This window comes from Telopea speciosissima, chromosome 6 (genome assembly GCF_018873765.1).
Source record: "Telopea speciosissima isolate NSW1024214 ecotype Mountain lineage chromosome 6, Tspe_v1, whole genome shotgun sequence".
Taxonomy (NCBI): Eukaryota; Viridiplantae; Streptophyta; class Magnoliopsida; order Proteales; family Proteaceae; genus Telopea; species Telopea speciosissima.
In genome coordinates, this window is record NC_057921.1 from 63,384,141 (window position 1) to 63,407,374 (window position 23,234).

Consider the following 23,234-nt stretch of genomic DNA (forward strand, 5'->3'; position numbering starts at 1 on the left):
ACAGAGGCTCAAGTCGAGTGTGGACTGCAAATCCTAGCATTACCTTCGTGGCTCTACATATCTGCGTTCAATCTCGAAACGAGCTTATTAGATGCTGACAAATCTTCGTCAAATGTCGAACTGGGTCCGGTCGGATCCGGGTTTACTGGGTCAAACCAAATTAATTCATTTTAAAAATTTTAAAAATTAAGAACTTTCAAACTGCGAGTCCAGACTGAGTGATTCAAAATACATTGGAAAGCTTGTTTTTGAGTACTATCCAATGGTATAAAAATAAGATATTACTTCCTATGCTGGAAGCAAGAGATGTCAAACATGAAATAAAGAATCAAACAAGATTGCAGTTTCTTTCTCTTAAACAAATTGATCATCATATAAGTTTACAATTTTCAAAATTCACGTCACTATTTTATACATGGATGGAGATTTCATCCTTCCGTGTTTTAACATCTCTTTTTTTGGTTTTCCCATCAAAATACAAACAAGAGATCAAACAAAACAACCTAAAAATAAAAATGTTTAGATTGAAGGTGGAAGAATGGTTAAATTTTTTTTTATTTTTTTTTTTTAAATGAAAGCAAAATCTCCTGTGGCCCGTAATAGCCGCCGATCCATGTCAGCAGTATTGATTGGGTAGGATACCATGATTTAAATCTTTACAGGCTCTTGAAATCTTTAGACATATATACTCTAAGGTTTCTTGTTCACCGATCAAGTTTCAACCTAAATGGAGTTGGTCAAATCACAAAATAGTTCTTTGAAAATTTAAGAAATATAAAAAAAATTCATGGACAGTTGAAAATTTCAAATATGCATAAACATTTATGTAAGGGTATGGAACTGAATTTCAGCATTAAATTTAAGACATATCGAATCTAAAGTCTAAACATTTTCTAGAGGGGTTTTCTCATCATTAACATCCATCACGGTGTCAAATATTTTGTAAATTTTATGTTTTTTTATTTTATTTTTTAACCTCTATAGTATGAAACATGATATTTTTTTTTTCCATAAGGATAATAGTGATTTCATATGAAGCATTATTTATGGTCTTGATTTATTCAATCACTTTAGCGAAGGAGGTGAATGGTTAAAGCTCCTCATCACTAAATCCCCCCACCGAAGGAAAATTATCCTCTTCAATTCCTTGAAGTGTGGCAGTGCGGCAGTGCTAGTTGGAGATGTCGACACTTGGCAGTTGCAGCATCCAACCGTCCATATCAATGAACTCGAACCATTGGATGCGACTACTGCCAAGTGTCAACATCTGCACCTAACACTGCCGCATTGCCACACTTTAGGAATGAAAAGGATAATAATAAGAATGTCCATACATGTGCCACAAGGAAATGTAAGGAGACCACTTACACGGCTGCAGCTGGAGAGCTTCACTCCTTTTCACACAATTCTATTTAAATAAAATAAATAAAAAGAAGGGAAATAGTTTTCTGTACGGGAGTGTGGCCTACGCTAGCACTCCCATGTGTCTATCTCTCTCCTTCTTAAAACATGAAGGTAGAGGTGTCCTTTCATATGAGGAGGAGAGGGATAGACTCATGGAAGTACTGGCGTAGGCCACACTCCCGCACAAAGAACTTTTTCCGTAAAAAAAATTATCAACCTCTGGTTAGGGAAGAAATTTGTTCGCCAAGCCGCCTTCTTGGGTTCACTTGTCAAGATTCCCACAATAGAGGACATCCCACAGTTGAGCCACGGGGTGAGAATCGAGGGATGGGGTCCACAATCCATTATAATATTCTACCATGTCTTTTTCTATCATTTTCATGTGCCACTTTTTTCATTGTTTGGAAGAAAAAAATGTCGGTGATTTAACGTGATTATGATACATACATGCATTGTTAGATCTTTTCCTTCAACCGACAACTCAGCAATAATTCTTCACTTAAACAAAAGAACCAGTTTTTACCCCAAAAAAAAAATAAAAAAAAAATTGATTGATATAAGGGAAAAAGAACCAGTTCTTCACTTAAACAAAAGAACCAGTAATAATTCTTAAATTGATTGATACTCCATCGAGTCCATTCATTTGGAAATTTTAGAAATGAATATGGGGTTTTTTCTATTTCACTATGCCTAGTGAAGTATATGAATTAGTTCATGCGATAGAGGATCATTTTGTATTTTATGTTCATCTTCATCGGATGGTATTTTGGTAATTTTACTATAATTTGAATAAGAGTTTGAGCAATTTTTCTTGTTTCGAATTAAAATTTGACTATTGAGATGTGTGTGAGGTCTTCTATTACTGCTAAGTGCTAAATAGTGAAGTTTTATACTTCACTAAGCATAGTGACACCTAAAAAGACCCAATGCTATTTTTTTTAAGGGTAAGGGGGAGGGGGAGGGGGGGTGGGTTTGAAGAGGGAGGGTTGTAGCTTGTAGAAAAAGGAAAATTAAAAACATGAATAAAAAGAAACAAACACAATTTGTATAACATTGATCTCAAGGAGAAATTTATGGAACTAAGAATGGATTCCCTAGATTTAGGAAAATTAGGAAAGGAGATGAGCTACTCTGGTAATACTCCTAACAGTTCACAACTTAAAATCAATATGCATATGATTATAAGATCAATAAATCCCAAACTCCAAGCTTAAAAGCCTATGTTAATCGTTCTTTCGCTCCAATTGTCTTAGCCTTTTTTGTGAGATAGCCTTCCCTTCTTCCACCTCTTGCTCAAACAAGATGCCCAGTGGAATTAAACAAATTAAGAGAAACCATAATCCCCTTCCCCCGCCGCCATTATGAAAATGGAAAATTTTCAGAATGAAAATCTCAATTCTTGTATGTGCTCTCGCATGGAAGGGAGATTAATTGTTAGGGTTTTATGCACAAGCAATTAGCACATTTGATGTAAATAATCTAATGTTAAGACTTATAAGGACTTGAGCACCCTCTTTTTAACAGCTAGCTTTTAAGAGTGAATAGCTATCCAAGTTATAACAAAAACTACCATTCGAAATTAAAATAGAACAATTCACATCCCATGGGATGCTACTAAGATAGTTATGCGGTAGAGCTCCCACCTCTTGGAAACCCTCATGAAGAATCCAAGGGAAGGAAAATGGCAATGAGGCTTCGAGTTCAATATAGTGTCATTTTCTTGCAACTTTGCATGCTCCAAAATCCATATCGATATCGCCCTTTGTCTATATCTTTACATATACATATACACGCAAGTCTAATGGAATATAATTTGTGGTAAGAGACCTTTCTCATCTGGTCAGTGTAGTCTAGTGGGTGGTGTCTCTAAAATTTAATTTGTGTGGTTGTGCAATATAAAGGTATCTCTAAATTTCAAACAAATACTACTACATGGTATGTTAGATGGGGTTTTAGCGAATAGATAGATCCTAAGGTCACTTTCTCATATGTCAAATTTCAATGTTGGTAGAATTGGCCAAACTACAAAATAAAGTATTGAAAATTTTAAGACTGCAAAGAGTGCATACATTACTAAGATTTTTTTATTATTATTATCAATATATGTGAAGGTACAAGATTGAATTTGACTAAAAAATTTGACAAATTACAATTTTTATATGTCCAACAATTGAAATTGCCACTTCACCCTTTTAGACTACACAAACTAAAAAAACTTTTGCAATAATATATAAAGGCGGTTTTCCTTCACCGTGGGCACTAATAAGGTGGGATAGGCGTCATTATGGGGTTAGAGTATTTTTCAGTTTTCAACTAGGAAGAGGGAGTAATTATGACTATCAGTTCGTGGGTTTTCCGTCTCCCATAGTGAAGAAAAATTTTCTCCTAAATCTTTAATGAATGCATCAATGTTAATAGACCTAAAAATCTTTTCATTGTAAATTTTGTTTTACAATACTCTAATAATTTAGAGTGTGTTTTTTTTTTTTTGTGTTTACCGAGATTCTCACCACCCATGATGAATGGGATCTCATTCATCATGGGGTAGGAGAGGATGGGAGAAGACTTCATGAGGGTATTTTGAAAAAATAATCTAAAACCCTATTAGAGTTCGTGAACCCTAAGATAGAGGGTGAACCATCATTTATGGGTGGAGGAAAACTTTGCCTCTTTTTTTTTCCTTAAACAGTAATTCACTCCTTGAATTAGAATACCAAGATATATAACAAAAACTCCCACTTGGGTTCAATGCACAACCTACAAAGATCAAATCATATAAGGCCAATTGCCAAAGAGACAAACACACGTACATATGCCGAATCATTATTGGCCTGTTACTATTTGTTTCACCAAGACACCCCGTCACAATGCTTTTCTCCTTTCAAAGATTGGAAGTGGGTGGCTCATCTACGTCCACACATTATCCAAATCTTAGACCATTGATTGAGGCAAAGAGTTGAGACAAGTCATGTAAAATAGGATTTGGATCCTCTGTGGCCTGGGGTTGAGCGGCTATTATGTTGCACTTAATTCATAGGCTGCCACTTGGATTTGATGTAAATCCAATGGTTGGTAGATAGACCTGTCATTTTTTAATTTTGAGCAATAATTTGAATTTTTGAATTGAGCTCGCCTACAACTAATTGTAGAGTTACTAAAAACATATAAACAACTATATCCTTATAGTTATTAAAAAAAAATGGGATAAATAATCCGGAAAGACAGTGGCCCTTGTGCCTAAACATAGAGGGGTGTGAAATGGCCACCTCACCCCTGGATCACATCGGCTAACCGAAAACAGACCATTTAATGACACCCTTATGTAAAAGTAGAAGTTGACGGTTTCATGGACTCTGATGCACAGACAAGTGTTCTTAGAATATGCCTTTATCTAACAATCTAACCTTAACCCATTTTAAGGGATTTTTATTACCTATGTGGTTGTTGGGAGAGAGTTTTCAATGAAGTCGCACTCACGGGAATTGAGTTGGATCCTTTCCCTGAAAGTAGGCTGTCTTGTTGCCACGTGTCCTATCAATGATAATTATAACAGAATGTGGACCTCGGAAAATTAAACTTGAGGACAGCCACTAAGCCTTGTAGAGAGCAAGAGAGATACTGAAAATTAGAATTGAGGACAGAATTTTGCAGAGAACTATCAACGGAAAATTAAACTTGAGGACAATGAGTTTTGCAGATCAGGGCCTGGGCCGGCTATGTGGTTGCAGTCTATATAAACAAGTGAAATGGTGATGAGTTAGAGCAAGTAAGTGATCAGGAAGTGTGAGTTTGAGTTGTAAAGATTCTCTGATCGATCATGGCTATTGTCGAAGTTGACAAAGCTGAGGATCTTGCATTAGCTCAAGCTCACGTATGGAAATACATATTTAATTTCATCAACTCAATGGCTCTAAAGTGTGCCTGTGATCTAGGCATACCAGATGTGATCGCCAACCATGGCGGTCGCCCGGTGACCCTCACTGATCTAGCCACCGCCCTTTCCATTCCAGCCGTTAAAACAGATTGCCTGCGTCGTCTGATGCGCATACTTGGCCACAACGGCTTCTTTGTAAGGCAAACCAATGGAGAGGGAGGAGAGGGAGGAGAAGAGACTTATCTTCTCACTCCCTCTTCGAAACTCCTGGTTAAGGATAATCCCTTAAACCTATTGGATTTCATGGAAGAGGAACTACACCCTGTCTTTGTATCATCTTGGCATTATTTCAGTGAATGGTTTAAAACCGCAGAACAAAGACTATTTAAGATGGCTCATGGAGTGAGTCTTTGGGAATACAATAGCCAACACCCTGAGATGAACACTGTGTTCAACGCAGGTATGGCTTCTGATGCTCGTTTCTTGATGAATGTAGTGGTTCGTAAGTGTCCTGAGGTTTACCAAGGCCTCAATTCCCTCGTCGACGTCGGTGGAGGTACCGGAACCGCTGCTCGTATCATCGCCGAGGCCTTCCCTAACGTCAAGTGCTCTGTGTATGACCTCCCACATGTGGTGGCTACTTTGCCTAAGAACGATATCATCCAAGGCATCGGAGGGAGTATGTTTGAATCCATCCCATCCACTCATGCAGTCCAGCTCAAGGTACAAACAATCCATTTTATATTTTATTCTTTCAAATAAGGGTAGGAATTAGGGTTTCTCTATATTGTAATGCGTCAAAACGTTATATATAGGGTGTTGTATATCTCGTAATTAAAGATGTGTGAGCTAGGGTTTTGTAATTTCATTCGTAACAAGAAATTTTTTGGTTTGGATGGTTGTAGTGGGTTCTACATGATTGGAGCGACGAGGAGTGTGTGGTGATACTAAAGAATGCGAAGAAAGCGATACCTTCCAGAGAAGTGGGAGGGAAGGTGATTATATTGGACATGGTTGTGGTGGAGAATGCAGATAATCTTGATCTGACTGAGACACAGTTTTTATTCGATGTGTTGGTGATGGTAGATGTTGGGGGTAAAGAGAGGACTGAGCAAGAATGGAAGAAGCTTTTCAAGGAAGCTGGTTTTACTGATTACAAGATCAAACCTGTTCTTGGCGTTCGGTCTATTATTGAGGTTTATCCATGATGATGATGATTTTTAGTTACTTAATTTGAATCTATTTTATGGGTTCATGTGTTTGTGTTTGTTTCAGTTCTGTACTTCTGGAAGTCTAGAATAACCTTACATGCGATAGCATGGAAGATTGTTATTAATTATTAAGTGTGTTTATTTTTCTTTATTTCTTAGCTTCCATTTATGTATCGAAGATTCGCTCCAGAAGTGGTTAATTAATTATCTTTAAACATCACTATTTGTGTCTCTAATTGAAGAAAGCTGAAATTTCTACATTGAGAAGAAGACAAATTAATAGTGATAAATACTTCAATTCTCGGCAAAAGCAGAGCAAATTAAGATTCTATTTTGGGATCAAAAAACAAAGGACATGATTAATGGAAGCGTAAACACATGTTGGAAAAGAAGTGTGTTGAAGTAAGTATATTATCTACAAGCCAGTCCAAACGAACCACAGACATCTCCCTCCAATCCCCCACCCCCCCCCCCCCCCCCCCCTTTTTGCTTTTATTCTGAGTTTATATCCTTTGGCTCCGCGTGTCTTTTGTCGTCTGGCTCCGCTGCCGCCGTCCCCTCCGCGTGGGACCATCTGTACGTATCAACAGGACATCTAAGAGTTAATAACATTTTAATTTTATTTTTATAAAAACCCCTATTCTTCTTATAAATAACAAAAAAAAGACAGATGGTTGGCTCTCACATGTATATTCATCTATTGGTACGTGCAAGAAATCGAACTCGTGTCAATGTGTATGTTGACCGGTTTACATTTGCTACTCCGGATTCTGTTATGATCTTTTTGCAACTTATCATTCTTCAACTACCCACTCACCGCATCGGGTTCTTCTATTGCCGAGCTGCCCCTACTTTTGTGTGCGTCAGAGTTCAGATCCTCTATTAAGAGTGCTATCGGTGACATATGCGATAGTGTGACCCATATCCGATCCATGACTTGTTGATCTTTGTAATCCCCAGCCATGAGTTTTCACATTTATTCACAATAAAGCTCTTTTTACACACACACACACACACAAAATAAAAAACAAAAGTATCAGGTATTGATATACGAATCGGCCGATCCGATACCGGATTAATTAAACCATGATTCCAAAACGTATATTAAGAGAGGACATCCTCAGCCACTAACGGAAAATGGCCCTATCCATCCAATCTTCGTGTTTCGTGAAAAAACTCTCTCCGACTCTTCTTCATCCGCGTCTGCAATCACCCGCCAAAATAAGGTTAACACTGAGGGCTGAATCATCAGCACCAGACGACAGCAGAAATGAAGGAACTGAAGATGGTTCCGTTCTGGCTCCTCCCAAGAAATCAACCAAAGCCGGCCTTGGCTTCGGTTCTTCTTTACCTTCTTCTTCTTCCTCTGCTAAATTGAGTGAAACAGAGGGTACTGCTAGTAATAAAAGGAAGGGTAAGACAAGTAGAGAGAGGGCATCTTCCATAGTTCGTAGATCCCCAGTAGAGAAACCCGCATTTCTCTCCCAGCAGGGAGAATCTCAGACCGAAGAGCAGTCGAGGAACGAGAGCGCTTTTCTACTCACTTGGTTGGGTCTCGGTTCCCTTATCCTCGTCGAGGGTATTGCTCTTGCTGCATCAGGTATTGTTCCTAATCCATTTCCACTTAGGGTTTGTATTTATGTCGTATTTTTTGCGATTAACTCATCTCTAATATCTGTTTTCCGGGTTATTGTTATCGTTAAACAGAAGGTGTAACGCACACTATGGTTTATTTTTTATTCTACCACACAATCTCCATTCTAAATAGATAAATGATTAGGTTGGGAAGATAGATGTTGAAGAAAAAGGGGTATCGGTGCATGAGAGAAGATGTAGGAATTGATAACAGCAAATAGGTGGTTTGAGAGACTAGTACTATAGAAGACTAATTAAAATAGTAAATCAGTCATTGACGGGATGAGAGTGAAGGATCCACTTGACGTACAACCGGACTTAGAACTTCAATTCATCACTGTAACTGTCGAAAATCGTGAGCCTAAAACGATGCAGAAAAGAATGGAAATTGCAAACAAACAATCACGCAGTTTACACAAAGATTTATGTGGTTTGGCAATATTGCCTACGTCCACGTTGAGATTGAGATCTGTTTCACTATCAATGGAGAATAGGGTTACTACCACTCTTCTTCATACCTCTCTCAATTGATTATAGAGAAAGAACCCTCGCTTCAAATTTATTGCGAAATCCTATAAAAGAATTTACCCAAATACCTATGTATCCCTAAAACGAATTTCCCCAGCGCCTTTAGCCCCTATGGCCCTTTGGAGTCAGCACACTTATGCAAGTTAGAATTAATTTGGGTCTCTCCTGCTACTTTGTAAAGGTTACATCGTCTTGATGGGTTGTTGTGATTTCAACCTCAATCCCATATTTTGTTTCACCCTGTTCTATGAGTTTACTACCAATATATCTGTGGTCATGCACTGGAACATTGGATTTTCCATCTCTACTATCAAAAGATTATATATACAATGCCTTCCTTAAGTTTTGGTGATAATTTTCGTCTAGATTTTTTTATAGTGGTTAGATAATGAGTTATTTTTTCTATATATCCCCCCACCTCCCACCCCAAGAAAAGCATTGTTTATTCTAATACTGGTACTTATTATAGTTGAATGAAGCTTCATTCTATTTTTGGCATCTTTGGAGAGTATTCTTAGAAATTATGGAATTGGTCAAATTGGATGTCCATATGGGTGAGATAGGAGTTATATGAATTCAGATAGCAATAGCAGCCATGTTTGAGGGATCCCCTTGAACCACTCTTCCCATTTAGTTATGTTGGATGACTGACAAACAACCTGCTGAAGAGAGTATTCATGACAATACATGTACAGGTATGGTATTCATTGGTTAATCTCTCTCTGCTGTTACCTTTCAGTTTCTGTTTAGATGTCACACAACAAAATGGAGACAGAAGATTCCTCAAATTCATCCAGTGAAGCTCTTGTATTCAAATTTGGCTAGAAAAGAGAAAAAGTTTTGACTTTTTTAATTGCATCTAAATTAATCTTGCTATCCAGGTCTATCTACATCCTGGTGTCCCTTGAATTTAAGTGCTGGAGCTAGAATTAATTTGGGTGGCTCCTGCTACTTTGTAAAGGTTGCATCGTCTTGATGGGTTGGTGTGATTCCAACCTCAAATTACAAGTCTAAGTTGAGATTTGAACTCTAGACAGTGAAGTCCAGTACATTACATCTCTTTTCTCTGTTTCTTCAATTCTTTTCTGTACTTCTGGTTTTAGTGTTTATGTCAATCTCAAGATCCATAATCCACAATTAATTCCTCGCTAGCGTTTATTTCAAACATTGGAAAAAGGTAAACCATAGGATCAACCCCTTGAACAGTCTCCCCATAGAGAAAGCCCCATTGCTAATCTTAGCATACGTGACTGAGCCTGAAACCATATTTAATTAGGACCCTATCCTTCCTTTCTCCACGATCTCCTGTAGCCCTGAAAGTAAAGATTTTGGATTACACCCCACCCTCCTACATCATCAACTGTCAGTACTAAAGATTTCTGAATGGAACAACAAATAATAGATTAATTAATATTATAGTTGACACCAAGGAACACATAATTTGCATTTGTCCTCACCCAAAAGCAGAACGGTAATGGTAAAGCATTCATCCTTACTGAAGATGATGCTCCCAGACAGAAGAACTGTCTAACCTGTGATGATTATTGCAGCTGAAACTAAACCAACTTCAGGCCATGAGTGTTTTATGCCATCCCTCTTGGCATGAAAACCGCAAATAATCCTTAAGAGAAAGACTAAGATTAGAATATTAATTATGTAACAGCAGCACAATCATCCTCAAATTCACACTTGCGGAACCAACCCCAAAAAGAAGCACAACCACCAAAATCCCTCTACGTGCCTTGGTTCAACATCAAAAGCACAATAATCTGGGGAAGGGAAGACACGCTTGTTAAGTAGACATGCTTTTTCACAGGAACTCACATATTTCATTGTATTACATGGTTGTGGGCTGCACAATTTTGATTCTTTCTTCTCCTGAATGATTGTTCTAACTCAATTGGTCAGTCTTAAACTTTTCGTTTTCTCATCCTCAATGCAAATACCATGCTATAAAGATAGAGGGAAAAGGGGGAATTTTTCCTTCAGCCATGGTGGAGGGTTCACCCACCTATGTACTGTCATAATTATCTCCCCCTCCCCCCTAATTTCATGGAGGTTCAAAATACCTTTCACTGTTCCTAGACGCCCATCCAAGCGCAATGACAGCCATCGTTGAAGGAATTCCTCCTTCACCGTGGCTTGAGGAAAACTTGGTCCGAAGAAAAATATCAGTTGTAATGCACTATGGTATTTCCCTGCTATTTTCTTATAGTACTCGAGATTGAGCCAGACCTTTAAAAGACACTGCGGATGCCTAATTCCATCATGTATAACTTCTTGCAGCCCCAGAAGTTCATTCAAATGGTTTTAAGAACCTTTGTTTTAATTAATCTTTTTTTTTTTTTTTGGCCCTCTTGATTCATTTCTATTCAATTCCAGATTGATTTGTTATTAAAAAAAAGGCGTACCCAGTGCACAAGGCTCCCACCACTGCAGGGTCTGGGGAGGGTCATGATGTTCGCAGCCTTTCCAGAATGATTTGTTATCGCTCGGAACAATTATCTGCCTCAGCTCTTTTAAGCTTTCAGTGTAACTATACTCTTTTAAGTTTCCTTTCTGTGTAACTATAGAGAAGATGGAATTTATGGTCAGAAAATTGTTTCAGCGGTTGTTGCTTACTGGTTAGCAAAGGCACCAAGGCATGTAGATGATGAGTCTGATTTTTCAATAATCACTTGGACAAAAGCAGCTGAAAGTCGAATTTCACTCTCTACAACTTCTCAATTAACATATTTAAGAAATTGTAGGCCAGGTTGAAAATATAGAGAAAGGAAGTGCAATCATTTTGAATATTGTCTCCAAGCTTTCTTTCTTCTTAATCTGTACTGTTTGATTAGGGTGTTTTATCTTTCTCTGCGAATAACCCATCCAATTTTCTACTTGTACAGGCTTCCTGCCAGAGGCATGGGATCAATTTTTCGTGAAATATCTGTATCCATCCTTCACTCCAACAGTTTTCTTGTTTGTGGGTGGTACCGTCACATATGGTGTTTTGAAGTACCTACAGAATGAGAAAAGGGAAAGCTGATCCTAAGATTTACTGCAACTGAAAGAATTGGGTTGTATAATGAAGCCAGTGTTAAGAACCAATGACCATTGAATATCTTCTTCTGATTTTGTATTTACCTGTAACTTTATACAGAGGTATATAGTATATTTCGATGAAACCAGTTTCAGTTGAGAAAATTAGCAGATGCAATGCAGAAAGGTGCACTTCAATTGAAGAAAGATGGAATCCGAACTTGATACCTTAGGATCTGCTATAAAACTGATCTTACAGATTAACCACATTCTTTTGAAGCTAAAATTTCTGCAGGATCTGATTGCCTCCAATACATCTGAGTGAAGCTGTTTAATATAATTGGGCATTTTCAAGCTAGACAGTTGATGGAATAACTAAAATTGTTTGAAGAATATCATCTACCCAAGTCGAATTACCATCGCACATAATTTGAATTCTTACTCAGTTACTCTTTTATCTTTTCAATAACCACATCTTTTCTGAATCACTAAACTTAGTGAATCACAGAATAGATGGACCAAGAAAAAAGCGGAAAACAAAACTTGATTGTACTATGAATTAACATTTGAAACGTTTGAATTACTTTCTTTTGTTTTAGTACCACTGAAGAGGTTTTGCTGCCCATTTGAAGAGGTTTCATTAGTAATCATCTTAAGAGGATGTTTATCTTACACACACAAGAGGAAGAGGAAAAGAAAACAGAGATGAGGTCATATTACTTTTTAGTCTCTCCCTTCTTGTTCCTGTTTTATTGTTTGGGGAACTAGACCCTCTTTCATATATATATAGTTGCACCATACACATATATTCATGTCATGCTGATATTTTAGGCCAAGAGTTTATCGAGCTGAAGCAACTCCCCTGCAAACCGGTAGATCTTTCTCGACGTTTGGTGGCATATGGAGAATAGGATTGCTCTCAAAGAAATTAACCGGCTTTAGGTCGAAATGCGAAGATACAGTCGGCATGATGGGGAAATCCTCCTGGCAAGGTATGTGATGAAATCCCAATGTGTACCACAGCACTATATCTTTGTTCTCAATCGCCCGGTTCCTGCAAATCCAAAATATTATCAACCATCAAACTAACAATCTTAATTTTTTTGGCTTGTGAAATGTCACAGGTGATACTTGCTTCTCTTCTGCTAATTTATTACCTCTCAGACCACACAGCAAGGGTGTCCTCTCCTTGGCTCTGGTACACAAAAAGCCCACCTGCCCATTGCTCACTTCTGTTATATGGTGTGACCCATATCTGCCAAACACAACAGAATGATCATGTAAGTGAATATAAATTAAAAGTGTTTCATCTAACAATGTATTGAAAGATAGATGATTTCAGATTTTCATTACCTGATTGTTAGTGAATGCACCTCGCATTTGTGGAGGATCTTGGTGATCAAGTAAGTTTGCAGCTGTACCTGCTGGTACAACCTTGTATCCAACTGGGTTACCCACCCTGGTCTTCTTGATTGGGTTGATAACATGGAACTCTGATGGGTCGTAAAGCTTCAGCTTAATCTGTGCATCCTTCTCTGTCTTGGCAACATATCTTGTGGCTTTCAAGTAGCTCTTCCGAGGTGATTCTCCAGGTGAGGTCTGTTTCTTGGCAAGATTCACTTTGACAAATGAATTATCGGAGCCATCGACATCCATGTCGAGGTAGAATGTGATGTAGTGGTCGTGGATGACGCCGATGACATTTTCCGACAAGAGGGTGCCGTAGAGTTCCTCTTCCTCTGGTACCTGGTTCATGTTGTTGTATGTTGTACCCTTCACCATTAGGATACCACTCAACCCAACCTGCCATCACCATTTATACAAATCGTTAATTCTACTGATGCTATTGGGTCTGGTCCAACAAATCCATGTTGGCCCAGGTAGTCTGAGTGGACCAAATTGGTCCTGATCGTATCCACCTCTGCCTAAACGGTTGGGTTTAATTTTTTTGGTCGCTTTGATCCAGGTTCACCGGTTCGGGCAAGGGTTTGACACCCCTACTCTACTTATCTGGGTCTATGGGAAACAATCTCATAAATGATTTTGTCTTGAGAGAGAGAGAGAGAGACCTTGGTACGGATGAGCCCATCTGTCTGGAACTCCCAGTCCACGATATAATCGTAGTTGGCTACGGATGCCGCCATTCTTACCACCAACGTCACCTTTGGCCTCACTTCCCTTATCTATAAGGGATCCAAAAAATTCAACTATTTATTAATTTGAAAATTTAAAAGAAAAATAAAAAGTATCTAATTAGAAAGATCAGGAATATTCTGTTACCGGCATGCCGGTGATGGGGCTCTCAGCATGGCGCCACCCAATATCTCCGGCATAGCTCTCGAACACACAAACCATGTTGGAACGAACGAAGGGCTTTCCATCTGCCGCCGCAAACACACCGTCCATGTAATAAGCGTTTCGTGGACAATCGTTAAGCGGCTCGAGCGGCATGGCCTGAAGTCCGAACCCGTACTCCCCGGCATCCATGTATGTCTTGAAGTACCAAGCATCGGTGGGGTCCATGTAAGGCACGAACAGCTCCGACGTCATCCCCTTGTACATCACGTTTCTCATCTCCCCCGTCTCTGGATCTCTCACCATGGCTCTCGAGATGATCACACCTGCTCTCGGGTCGGGTTTCAGGTGGAACTCCCAGTTGGCCCATTTCACTGTGTGCTCGTTTTCCACCGTAAAGCTTGGCCCTTGCGGCTGCTCTAGCGATATTGGGTTGAGAAGCTTCACGCGCTTGTTCTGCGCCGCGTAGCGATAATCGGTATTTGCAGCTTTTGGGATTGGAATCTCACGGCCTTTATCGGAAATCTCCACTACTTCTTTGCTGTCCATATCAAGGAGTACTGTGAGCCCTTCGATGGGTCTCATATAGAAATTTGCTGTTCCCTGCAACGAGTAACACTGAACCTTGATCAACCTTCTCTTCTCTTCCTTCTTCCCGAACCATCCCGTGGAGATGGGTAGGCAAGAGAGGTCCGCTAGATCAATCCCTCGGTCGAGGATCGTGCGGTTGAAATTGGCGTCAGAGAGTGGAGCCCAGGTAGCAGAATTCATGTCTTCTATGGTCATCATGGGGTACCCGGACGGCGAAGCCACGACCTCGTTGTGGGTCACCTTGCTCGATCCGAAATCGATGGTGAGCAGGTGGGATTGGCCTTTGACGAGCGCCACAATCGAAGCTTTTCTGGGTAAGAGAGGATCGCCTTTCTTCCATTTAAGCACCAAGGGCTTTTCTGGTTCTTCGAGGACGAGAGTGTGAATGGTGAAGGGAGTAGAGGAGAAGGATGGGTGAGAGGAGAGGATGGTTCGGGCTTTGTTCATTTCTTGTATAGTAAGAGGGTCGAGTGGGTGGTGAGGGACTTGGGCTTTGTGGTTGCGTTTTTGGTTCCATCTCTCTTGGTCTTTGGTGAGACCGGATTTGGGCAGGAATCGGTTGCCGGAGATCAGCTCTGCTTTGTCGGAGGGAGTAGGGAGTTGAACCCAGGTGCGAGTGATGAGAAGAACCAGAGCGCCACTTACAAGAAGAAACAGGAAGCGAATGAAAGCTTTGGACTCCATGTCCCTCTGATCTCTGTTTAAGGTAGGTGGATGCAGAGATGGAAAAACGAGATATTTCAGGCGTTCATGTTGACTTATATGATTCACTAAACAGAAATAATCTCTGATCAGTGACGAGAGTGCTAATGGCTCTCTAACAAAGAAAATATCTGGATGATTCGGGATGAGTTTTTGTGTGGAACATTAAAGACTACGATATTAAGGGTTTTTATAGGGTACTAGCGACGTACGAATCTCATAAAATGATATTTACCAAAAATAAAATCTTATAAAATGCAATATGGAGATTCCACAGTGAAGTGCAGTCTGATCTGGAAAACTGGCAATCCAAAAAAAAAAAAAAAATGGCATAAAATTACAATATGAGTGTTAGTGCAGTGACTCTGATATGATGGACAACTGGCATCTCCGTTAATTTCTCTAATACAGTCAGGGGCAGCATGCAACATGTTAAAAAAAAAAAAAAAAAAAAAGGGTCTTTTTCTCTTGGGAGCAAGGAATGTCTAGGGTGCTGCCAGCAGTTGGATTGTATCGCACATATCTCTAGGTATGCATTAAGATGTGTACGGTACACCTCAACCGTTGGATGCCCCTAATAGCACGCCTCCCTGTAAACGAGTTAAATTCCACTTAGCTAAGGATGGATATGGGAAGAGTAGTGGAAGACAAGAGAACAAGACCAATCACTCCGGAGATGAATTGGTACGTGCCTAATTCCTTGTGAATATGATATCAATATTTTATTTTTATTAATAAATAATAGAATATTATCATGTCTTAATTGTAAAGAAGTGGTGGGTCTTTTCACTCTTTTGTCATGGAGTGCATTAGTGATTGAAGTGGATAGTGTTTTTAGGAGTTGGTTATTATCTTGTTTAGTATTTATATAAGTTTAGGTTGTAACTTGAAAAGGAGAAAAATCTTAATTTAATTTTTTACTTTATCTTGAGAGAGGATTGCCATCCGATAGGTTTGATGCTTGATATCAGCATACAATGGACCCATTGTATATTTTGGGGAAAAGGAACTTTGTCTAGGAGTGTGTGGCTCTTATACCTAAACACAAGATGATGTGAAATAATCTCCCCTCCTCCATAAAAGGCAAAAATACGGTCTCTGTTGATACGGCCCCCACGTTGGCCCAAGAGCCACACTCCTAAACAAAGAATGTGTTCCCTATATTTTTATACCAAAGAGGGTTTTTTACAACACTAGTGTGGGGATGATATACACCTCACTAACAACAATACGGAGAACAATAGCATTCACATGAGGTCCACATGATCAAAGTAGGTAAGAGAAAAATAAAAAATAAAAAAACTTGTGAGAGAGAATTAGTACCCTGGCATTCTGAATGTTGGGAAATGAAAGTTGTTTCGTTTAGTACAAGATCACTTCACACCTCGCAGTGCTTACACCTCTCACCAATCATCACTATCCTCTATCCGGATAGATATGTCCCCATGAGCGACTAAGTTGATCTTTATATGTTTTGGTCACGTCTGATTCCGCTTTGAAAGGGAAGGTTTGGGTCTTTCAATTTTATGTCGTGAGGGATGTGTGGGAAACCCTGTGTGAGACCCAATTCACATTTTTCTTTTGGTTCAATCTATGAAGGTGAGGAGGTTATTCTATATAAATATATAGAACGAATCGGGAAAATGAGCCTTCACTTCCTATATCACACAACTATATGGGAAGCAAATATCTAAGTAAAATGTTGATCAAAATGATAAGGCATTAAATTAGATTTTTTGGAATTGACATTTACTACTTCTCCTTAGTTTTATTAGGGCAGTTATTTTATTTCTATTAATTCAGATTTGAGTTCCAAATTAGGAGGATTAGATTTCCAAAATTTTGAAACCTCAATGAAACCAAATTTATGTGAAAAAAATCTATCAATCAATCTATACCATTCAAGATTTAAAGAATGTAATATCTAAAAAATGCAATATGTCCGTTGACCTATTATTAGTTAATATCAATCAAAGTGAGAAGAGTCATTACAAGTAGTAGCATCTGCCTTACAAAGCTGTAGAAGCCACGGAGAGGTGAGAGGCCAAACAGTAGGTGACTCTACCGAAAGGGCCGACCTGGCCAAGGAATCCACCACAGAATTGGAGAACCTTGGAATATAAGAAAAATTGCAAGATACAAAAGATTTCTACAATTGAAAATATCTTGACAAATGCTACTAATCTTGATCTTAGGGTTAGATTTGGAGCTCAATTGATTAATCAAATCTGAACAATCTAATTCAACCAAAATCTGATTGAAACCACATCTAGCAACTTGGAGTAGACCAGATCGATTAGCGAGAGCTTCACCAATTGCCACTGGCTCACATTGCATCCCCACTAGAATAGGCTGATAAAGGATGGCCGAGATGATCCTGAAAAATAATACCAATACCTCCCCTTTTTGAGTCTTTTCTCCATGTTGCATCACAGTTCATTTTAACATAATGAGGCGGAGGATTCCATTGATATCTGACCACTAGCTGAGAATTTGAAGAGATGTCCACAATAAGAGATGAGTACATTCCTTTTGGTAGCCGAGGTAAACTCTTAGTATCATTTTTTTGCAACTTTAATGACTTCTTTAGGAGAATAGTAATTTTTCTTGAAATGAAATCATTACGAGCTCTTTAAATATACCAAAAGACAAAAAGATGGAAGAGGAAACCAATCTTGTGAAAACCTCTTATCGGATAAAAAGATAGAATCCCAACATTTAAATCAATCGTTTAAAGTAGAAAAATCAGATTGAGGAGTCAAGTGGAACCGCCCTAGAAAATGGATAGGTAAGAAAGATATGTTCCACCGATTCCCTCACACTCTAGTTTGATGAACACCAATGCAAATTGTAAAGATACCTTCCGCAGGCTTCCACCATGTACTTGGGCAAGGTGTCGCTTTACGGGAATAGTGTTACGTGTGAAATTTGACCACACAATGATTGTGTGAGAGAGAGAGAGGACATTCCTAGAGACCCGAAGAATCACAATTATTTAGTATTTTATTTACAAACAATCTCTGAATTATATCCCTCGATCTCTTGACAATTTCAAAATTTTGAAGATTTATGTTTTATTTTTCTATCAAAAAATTTGTTTTTATTAAGAAAAATGGGCAAGAGATCGTTGTTTGATCGTGTAGACCCTGCATCATTGTGAGGCCAACGAGAACACATACATGGGCATCAACATAGATGAGATTATTTATTTCGACAAAGGTTGAACGATAATTTCACATGTTTTTGTATCTAAGTGCAAAAGCCACACAACCAAACAATATTCTTTTTATCTAAAAAAAATAAGAGAAATGATGTATACACTAACGAGGTATAATAGAATCTTGCATGCTAATATTTTATTAGACGAAAGGTATCTTAATTGTTTGTTCCCATTGTCATTGCATCACCCTTCCACCAATACTGTTGCAACGGTCCCCCTCTTCTCATGTCCCTCTCCTTTTCCATCTCCCCCTCCTCTCTGGCTCCCCCAACTTTCCCTTTGAGTTTCCCTCTCCACTCCCTTGTTGGCTTTGGCTCCCCCTATCCCTATGCCCTCCCTCCTTTAACCCCACACTCCACCCCTACAACTCCCCCTTTCCAACCCTTGCGCCCACCCTCTCTTCCATCTATCACCGGTCACCCCTGTCATTACAATTTCTGGCAACCCCCCATAGGTCCTTCTACGACTCCAATTAGAGGTTGTGGCCTGAAGGAGGACGGGACAAGGGAGGAGAAGGGAGAGTGGAAGTCGGAGCCGGCCAATTGCATTATGGAGAGAGAAAGGGAAGGGGGGGGGGAGAAGAGGGCATAGCAGTGATGGAGGGAATGCGATTTCAACAACTGATTAGTTGAATGGCTCAGATGCAGAGAGGGGGATCCGATGGTAAAAAAGATGCTAACGTGCAAGATTCTATTACACAGTACTAACTTGTATTAATACAAATTAATAAAGAGAACATATATTAAGAATCGAAAGCTATATTTATAAAAAGGATAAGAGAACGTTAATCAGTCGTATAGCCCATGTAGTCTGCACCATGCATGTAGCCCCTGCACCAACACAGGAACAAACAATTTCGATGGGATTTTCAATTTTTCTAAGGGCTGATTGCAGAAACCACGGGACAGATTAGCATTCTTTTTCCCTAATAAAAAAGATAAAACAAAAATATATAATTATATACTATTAAATTTGTTAACTATGTCTGAGATGATATAAGTGGTCTCTTGCGTGCAAGAAAGTATGAAGGTGGATGTAGAAAAGGGCAAAAAAAAGTAGAAAGGGAACTTCTCTTAATAGCACGACACTAGTGAAAACTATGTAGACATAGTTACAACTTTTATATTGTGCTTTTGCTCCCAATGACAACGAAGTAGACCAAAGTTTCTTATACGTACAGTGTAGAGAATCTGGGTAATAATTATCCCCCTCTACTAGTGGGCAAGGCTATCATTATCCTTACGGGTCCCACACTCTCACCCACGATAGTGGGGCCAAGGAATCTCTATACCTTTTTTTCTTTTTTTTTTTTTTTTTTTTTTTTTTTTTTTTCTTTTTTTTTGATAAAGACGAATCTCTATACCCACAACATAGATAAAATTGATGAGAGAGGAAGTATATTAGTAGTTTTAATTACTACATTACATCAAAATTTCATCGAAATCTAGACGTTGTTTTCGCGATAAAACATTGCAATCAGAGTTGGAGGGAGAAATGGACTTTAGGGGTTCCATTCATTTATTTATTTGGAAGTTACCTCCACTTGATTTGATTTCCGGTCTATCTTCACTAATAAATGCTTTTTCTTTGTGATTTGAAATCAAAACATCGCCCTCCCATCCCATGTGTGTAGAGTCCCTTTAGATTGTAATCATCAATAGCATCACTTTGTCGGAACCACTTGTCCTTTGAGATTGAAATCTCCTACCATCGCTAAAGACTTTCTCACTTTGAGATTGAAATCTAACATCCTTTGGGATTAAAGTCTAACATCGCTAAAGACTTGTCTTCTATGAGAATTGAGGCTGAGATCTGACATCGCTCTACCATTGGAAAAAAAAAAAAATTTCCTCTCCAATTTCCTAAAAAATGCAGTGAGGTACAGTTCGGCCTTCAGGGTGGAGAGGTTGGATGTCACACTTGCCGGTTGTCAACCTCTCCATACCGAACTACAGTGTATTTGACCATATACAATAGTTTCGACCTGTCTACACATAAAGATTGGATTTACTCATTCTCACATCGAAATTGATCCAAACAAATCGATTGACACTCCTACTTGACAAGATGAAAAGAATTAAAAGGAATGGAATGCTCATCTTAACCAGCATTTCAAAACATGTATTTAGAGATCAAATTTTTTCCGATCCAAAGTGGTCAAAACTGGTCAAAAATTAATTAAATTGGTGGGAATTGGTCCGATCAACTATAGCCAATTCTGGTCTTCCCGATTCTTGAAACCTTGGTCAAGACTCAAGAACCGCAAAAGCAAAGGAATTTGATCAAAACAAAAGTGAAAATGGAATTGAAACTGGGTTTACTAGGGAGTTGTGCTGCTTACTAATTTGAATCTAAACTAGAACCAAACAAATCAATTATTAGTCATGGAATTGAACTATTCACGCACGTAAAAACATTAGTTATTTTTAAGGGGAAGAGTGTTTTTGTCTAGTTGTCTAAGAGCCAAGAGTTGGCCTCTGCACCAATTGGGGGGTCAATGCATATTCAGAAACATCAACTAAAAGATTTCCACCTTTTATAGGGGTAGGATGATCATTTTACCCCATCTTGTGCTTGAGCACAAGAATCATGTTTTTCGACCGAATCTTTTTTCCCTACTCTTTTAAGTCCTTTTACCTTACTCTTAGTTCTTAATTAATAGAATCCTTTTGTTTTTTTTTTTTTTCCAGGTAAAAATTAGGTAGAATCCTTCTTGCCCCCAAAATACAAAAGTTAGTGGGATCCTTGGAATCTCCCAACTTAGATTCGTTTGACATAAAAGGTGAAATTAAAAAGGTTTGGAGTGGAGAGAAAAAAAAGTCCTACTTCAGTGACAGAAGCCGAAAGAGAATCTGACATCTACCGAAAGAAAAAGAAGAGAATCAGACAATGGAGATGATGGAATCAAGGGACCACTATCCCTATGACAATGGAAAAAGTATCCAAGAAGAACACTTAATTAATTAAGTTAACTAATCACTTAATCAGTCATTCACTTGTGGAGAATGAGTAATCTAAAGCCTTAACAAATAAAATAGCGATATTGGGATTCCATTCAGACCTCATAACAGAGATAAATTAAGGCTTCGGAGAGCCAAATGATTCTCTTTGTAAGGGAAAAAGATTCTCTCCACCTTTGACTTCTCTTTAACCATCCATTTTAGGGAAGACTTGATCCTAGCCGATGGATGGGTGGTTGGATAAGAGTTGGACGCTCAAGTAATTGAAGAGGATCCGGATCCCTTTGTAAGTCTCGTACTCCTAATTTATGAATTTTTTATTATTTTAATTAATTAAGAAAATATCTATCCCAAATAAATCATGTAGGCCACTCTCAATGTATGCTGACTAGGCTAAATGGAGAATAATTTAAATTCTAGTGGGATCATAATGGGCTTAATGACTAAGGCCCAGGTCATTTGCGCATGAAAACGCAATTTACAATTAAATCATCATTCCTTAACAAGTAAAACAATGCAAAATTGCCAAGTCTACGGTCGTCCTTTCAACTTACATAAGCGTCCATAATAACAATGGAATGTGATGTTTTCAAAAATCATAAGATAAATCTGAGTCATCTGTTTTTGTATTTATTTTTTAATCTAAATCATTTTTCTCCCTTTAGAATTGGGAGAGTGTACAATACTAAGACCTTTGTCCCTTTCAGTTCCTTGCCCAGCCTAATTCCCCCAGTTCCTCTAATAAGGGGTGCAATGACCACCCTACCCTTGTCCGAGTAGAGTCCACCTCCCCTTATTATAGGCACTGGAGAATTGGCCCGGACAGGGAATTGGAGAAGATAATTTTCCACAATAATATCTAAAGTACTAGTACACATGCATAGATCTACACAGAATTTGCATCAATAATAAATGGGGTATTTGATTGAGTTAGTTTTTAAAATTTGACACGTGACTAATCTAAACCATGTCCTCTCTATCCAACCGACAGAATAGACATATCATTTGTCCACATGACAGAATAAATACATTGCGACATTTGAAAAAAAAAAATTGACCTTTGTAATAATAATAATTCACCAAAAAAATCATGAACTATATATGAAACAATGAATCCAAGTACCTACTCCGGGGGAAAATGACAATAATATATAGTATGTAAAAATAGCTTGTACATATCTTAATATTTGGTTAATTCAGAGTTTTAAATAAGAAAAAAATTTCCCACACGTACTATACACCCTCTCATATGAGTATTTTGTATGTATATATTCTCTCTCATGTCACTTATCATGTGGGTCCCATATGCATGATATTGTTCCTCATTCCATCGTTGGTGTATTGGAGGAGATTTTCCCATACTAACAGTGTGGGGAATGAAAAAAATTCCTCTCCAGTTCCCTAAAGTGTAGTGCGATGTAGTTTGGGGCTAAGAGCTCGACATCTGACATGCACGACATCCAAAGGTGTCAAGCTCGAGAAGAAAGAAAAAAATACTAACTCAATCAACCTACCAAGTGTCGATCTCTCAATCCCGAACTGCACCACACTCGACGATCAAGAAATTCAAGAGAATTTTAATCCACGGTGAACCCTCTCCTTTTAAATAAATAGTAAGATGTATGTACTTGTCACTAATGAACTGATTTCTCTAACTTTATATCGTTTATATGAAACAAATGTAGCCTTGACTTTATTGGTTTGTTTAACATAAACTATACAAAGTGAGAAATTTTTTGTTTTTGATGCAAGAGCCCCCAAAGTGAGAGAAATTAGTTCATTAGTGACAG

At 38.5% G+C, this 23,234-nt stretch overlaps 3 protein-coding genes across 3 annotated transcripts in view; 2 read left to right on the forward strand and 1 right to left on the reverse strand.

Moving 5' to 3' along the window:
* Positions 1 to 23,234, forward strand: part of LOC122664155 (probable O-methyltransferase 3) — a 41,814-nt gene that overhangs the window by 18,539 nt on the left and 41 nt on the right. The window contains exons 3-4 of the mRNA XM_043859855.1: positions 5,202 to 6,001; positions 6,184 to 6,501. Of these exons, the coding sequence (XP_043715790.1) occupies positions 5,222 to 6,001; positions 6,184 to 6,486 (1,083 nt within the window). The 5' untranslated portion in view covers positions 5,202 to 5,221 and the 3' untranslated portion in view covers positions 6,487 to 6,501. The remainder of the gene's footprint in view (positions 1 to 5,201; positions 6,002 to 6,183; positions 6,502 to 23,234) is intronic.
* Positions 7,600 to 11,836, forward strand: LOC122664158 (protein LPA2). Its single transcript, XM_043859857.1, has 2 exons — positions 7,600 to 8,089; positions 11,544 to 11,836. Exons 1-2 carry the CDS (start codon positions 7,627 to 7,629, stop codon positions 11,681 to 11,683), a joined length of 603 nt encoding a protein of 200 aa, XP_043715792.1. The 5' UTR covers positions 7,600 to 7,626; the 3' UTR covers positions 11,684 to 11,836.
* LOC122664153 (primary amine oxidase-like) lies at positions 12,404 to 15,284 on the reverse strand. The gene is made up of 5 exons (XM_043859853.1): positions 13,957 to 15,284; positions 13,746 to 13,859; positions 13,030 to 13,479; positions 12,834 to 12,931; positions 12,404 to 12,730 (listed from the first exon to the last, which is right to left on the reverse strand). The coding sequence occupies exons 1-5, from the start codon at positions 15,244 to 15,246 to the stop codon at positions 12,517 to 12,519; spliced, it is 2,166 nt and encodes a 721-aa protein (XP_043715788.1). The 5' UTR covers positions 15,247 to 15,284; the 3' UTR covers positions 12,404 to 12,516.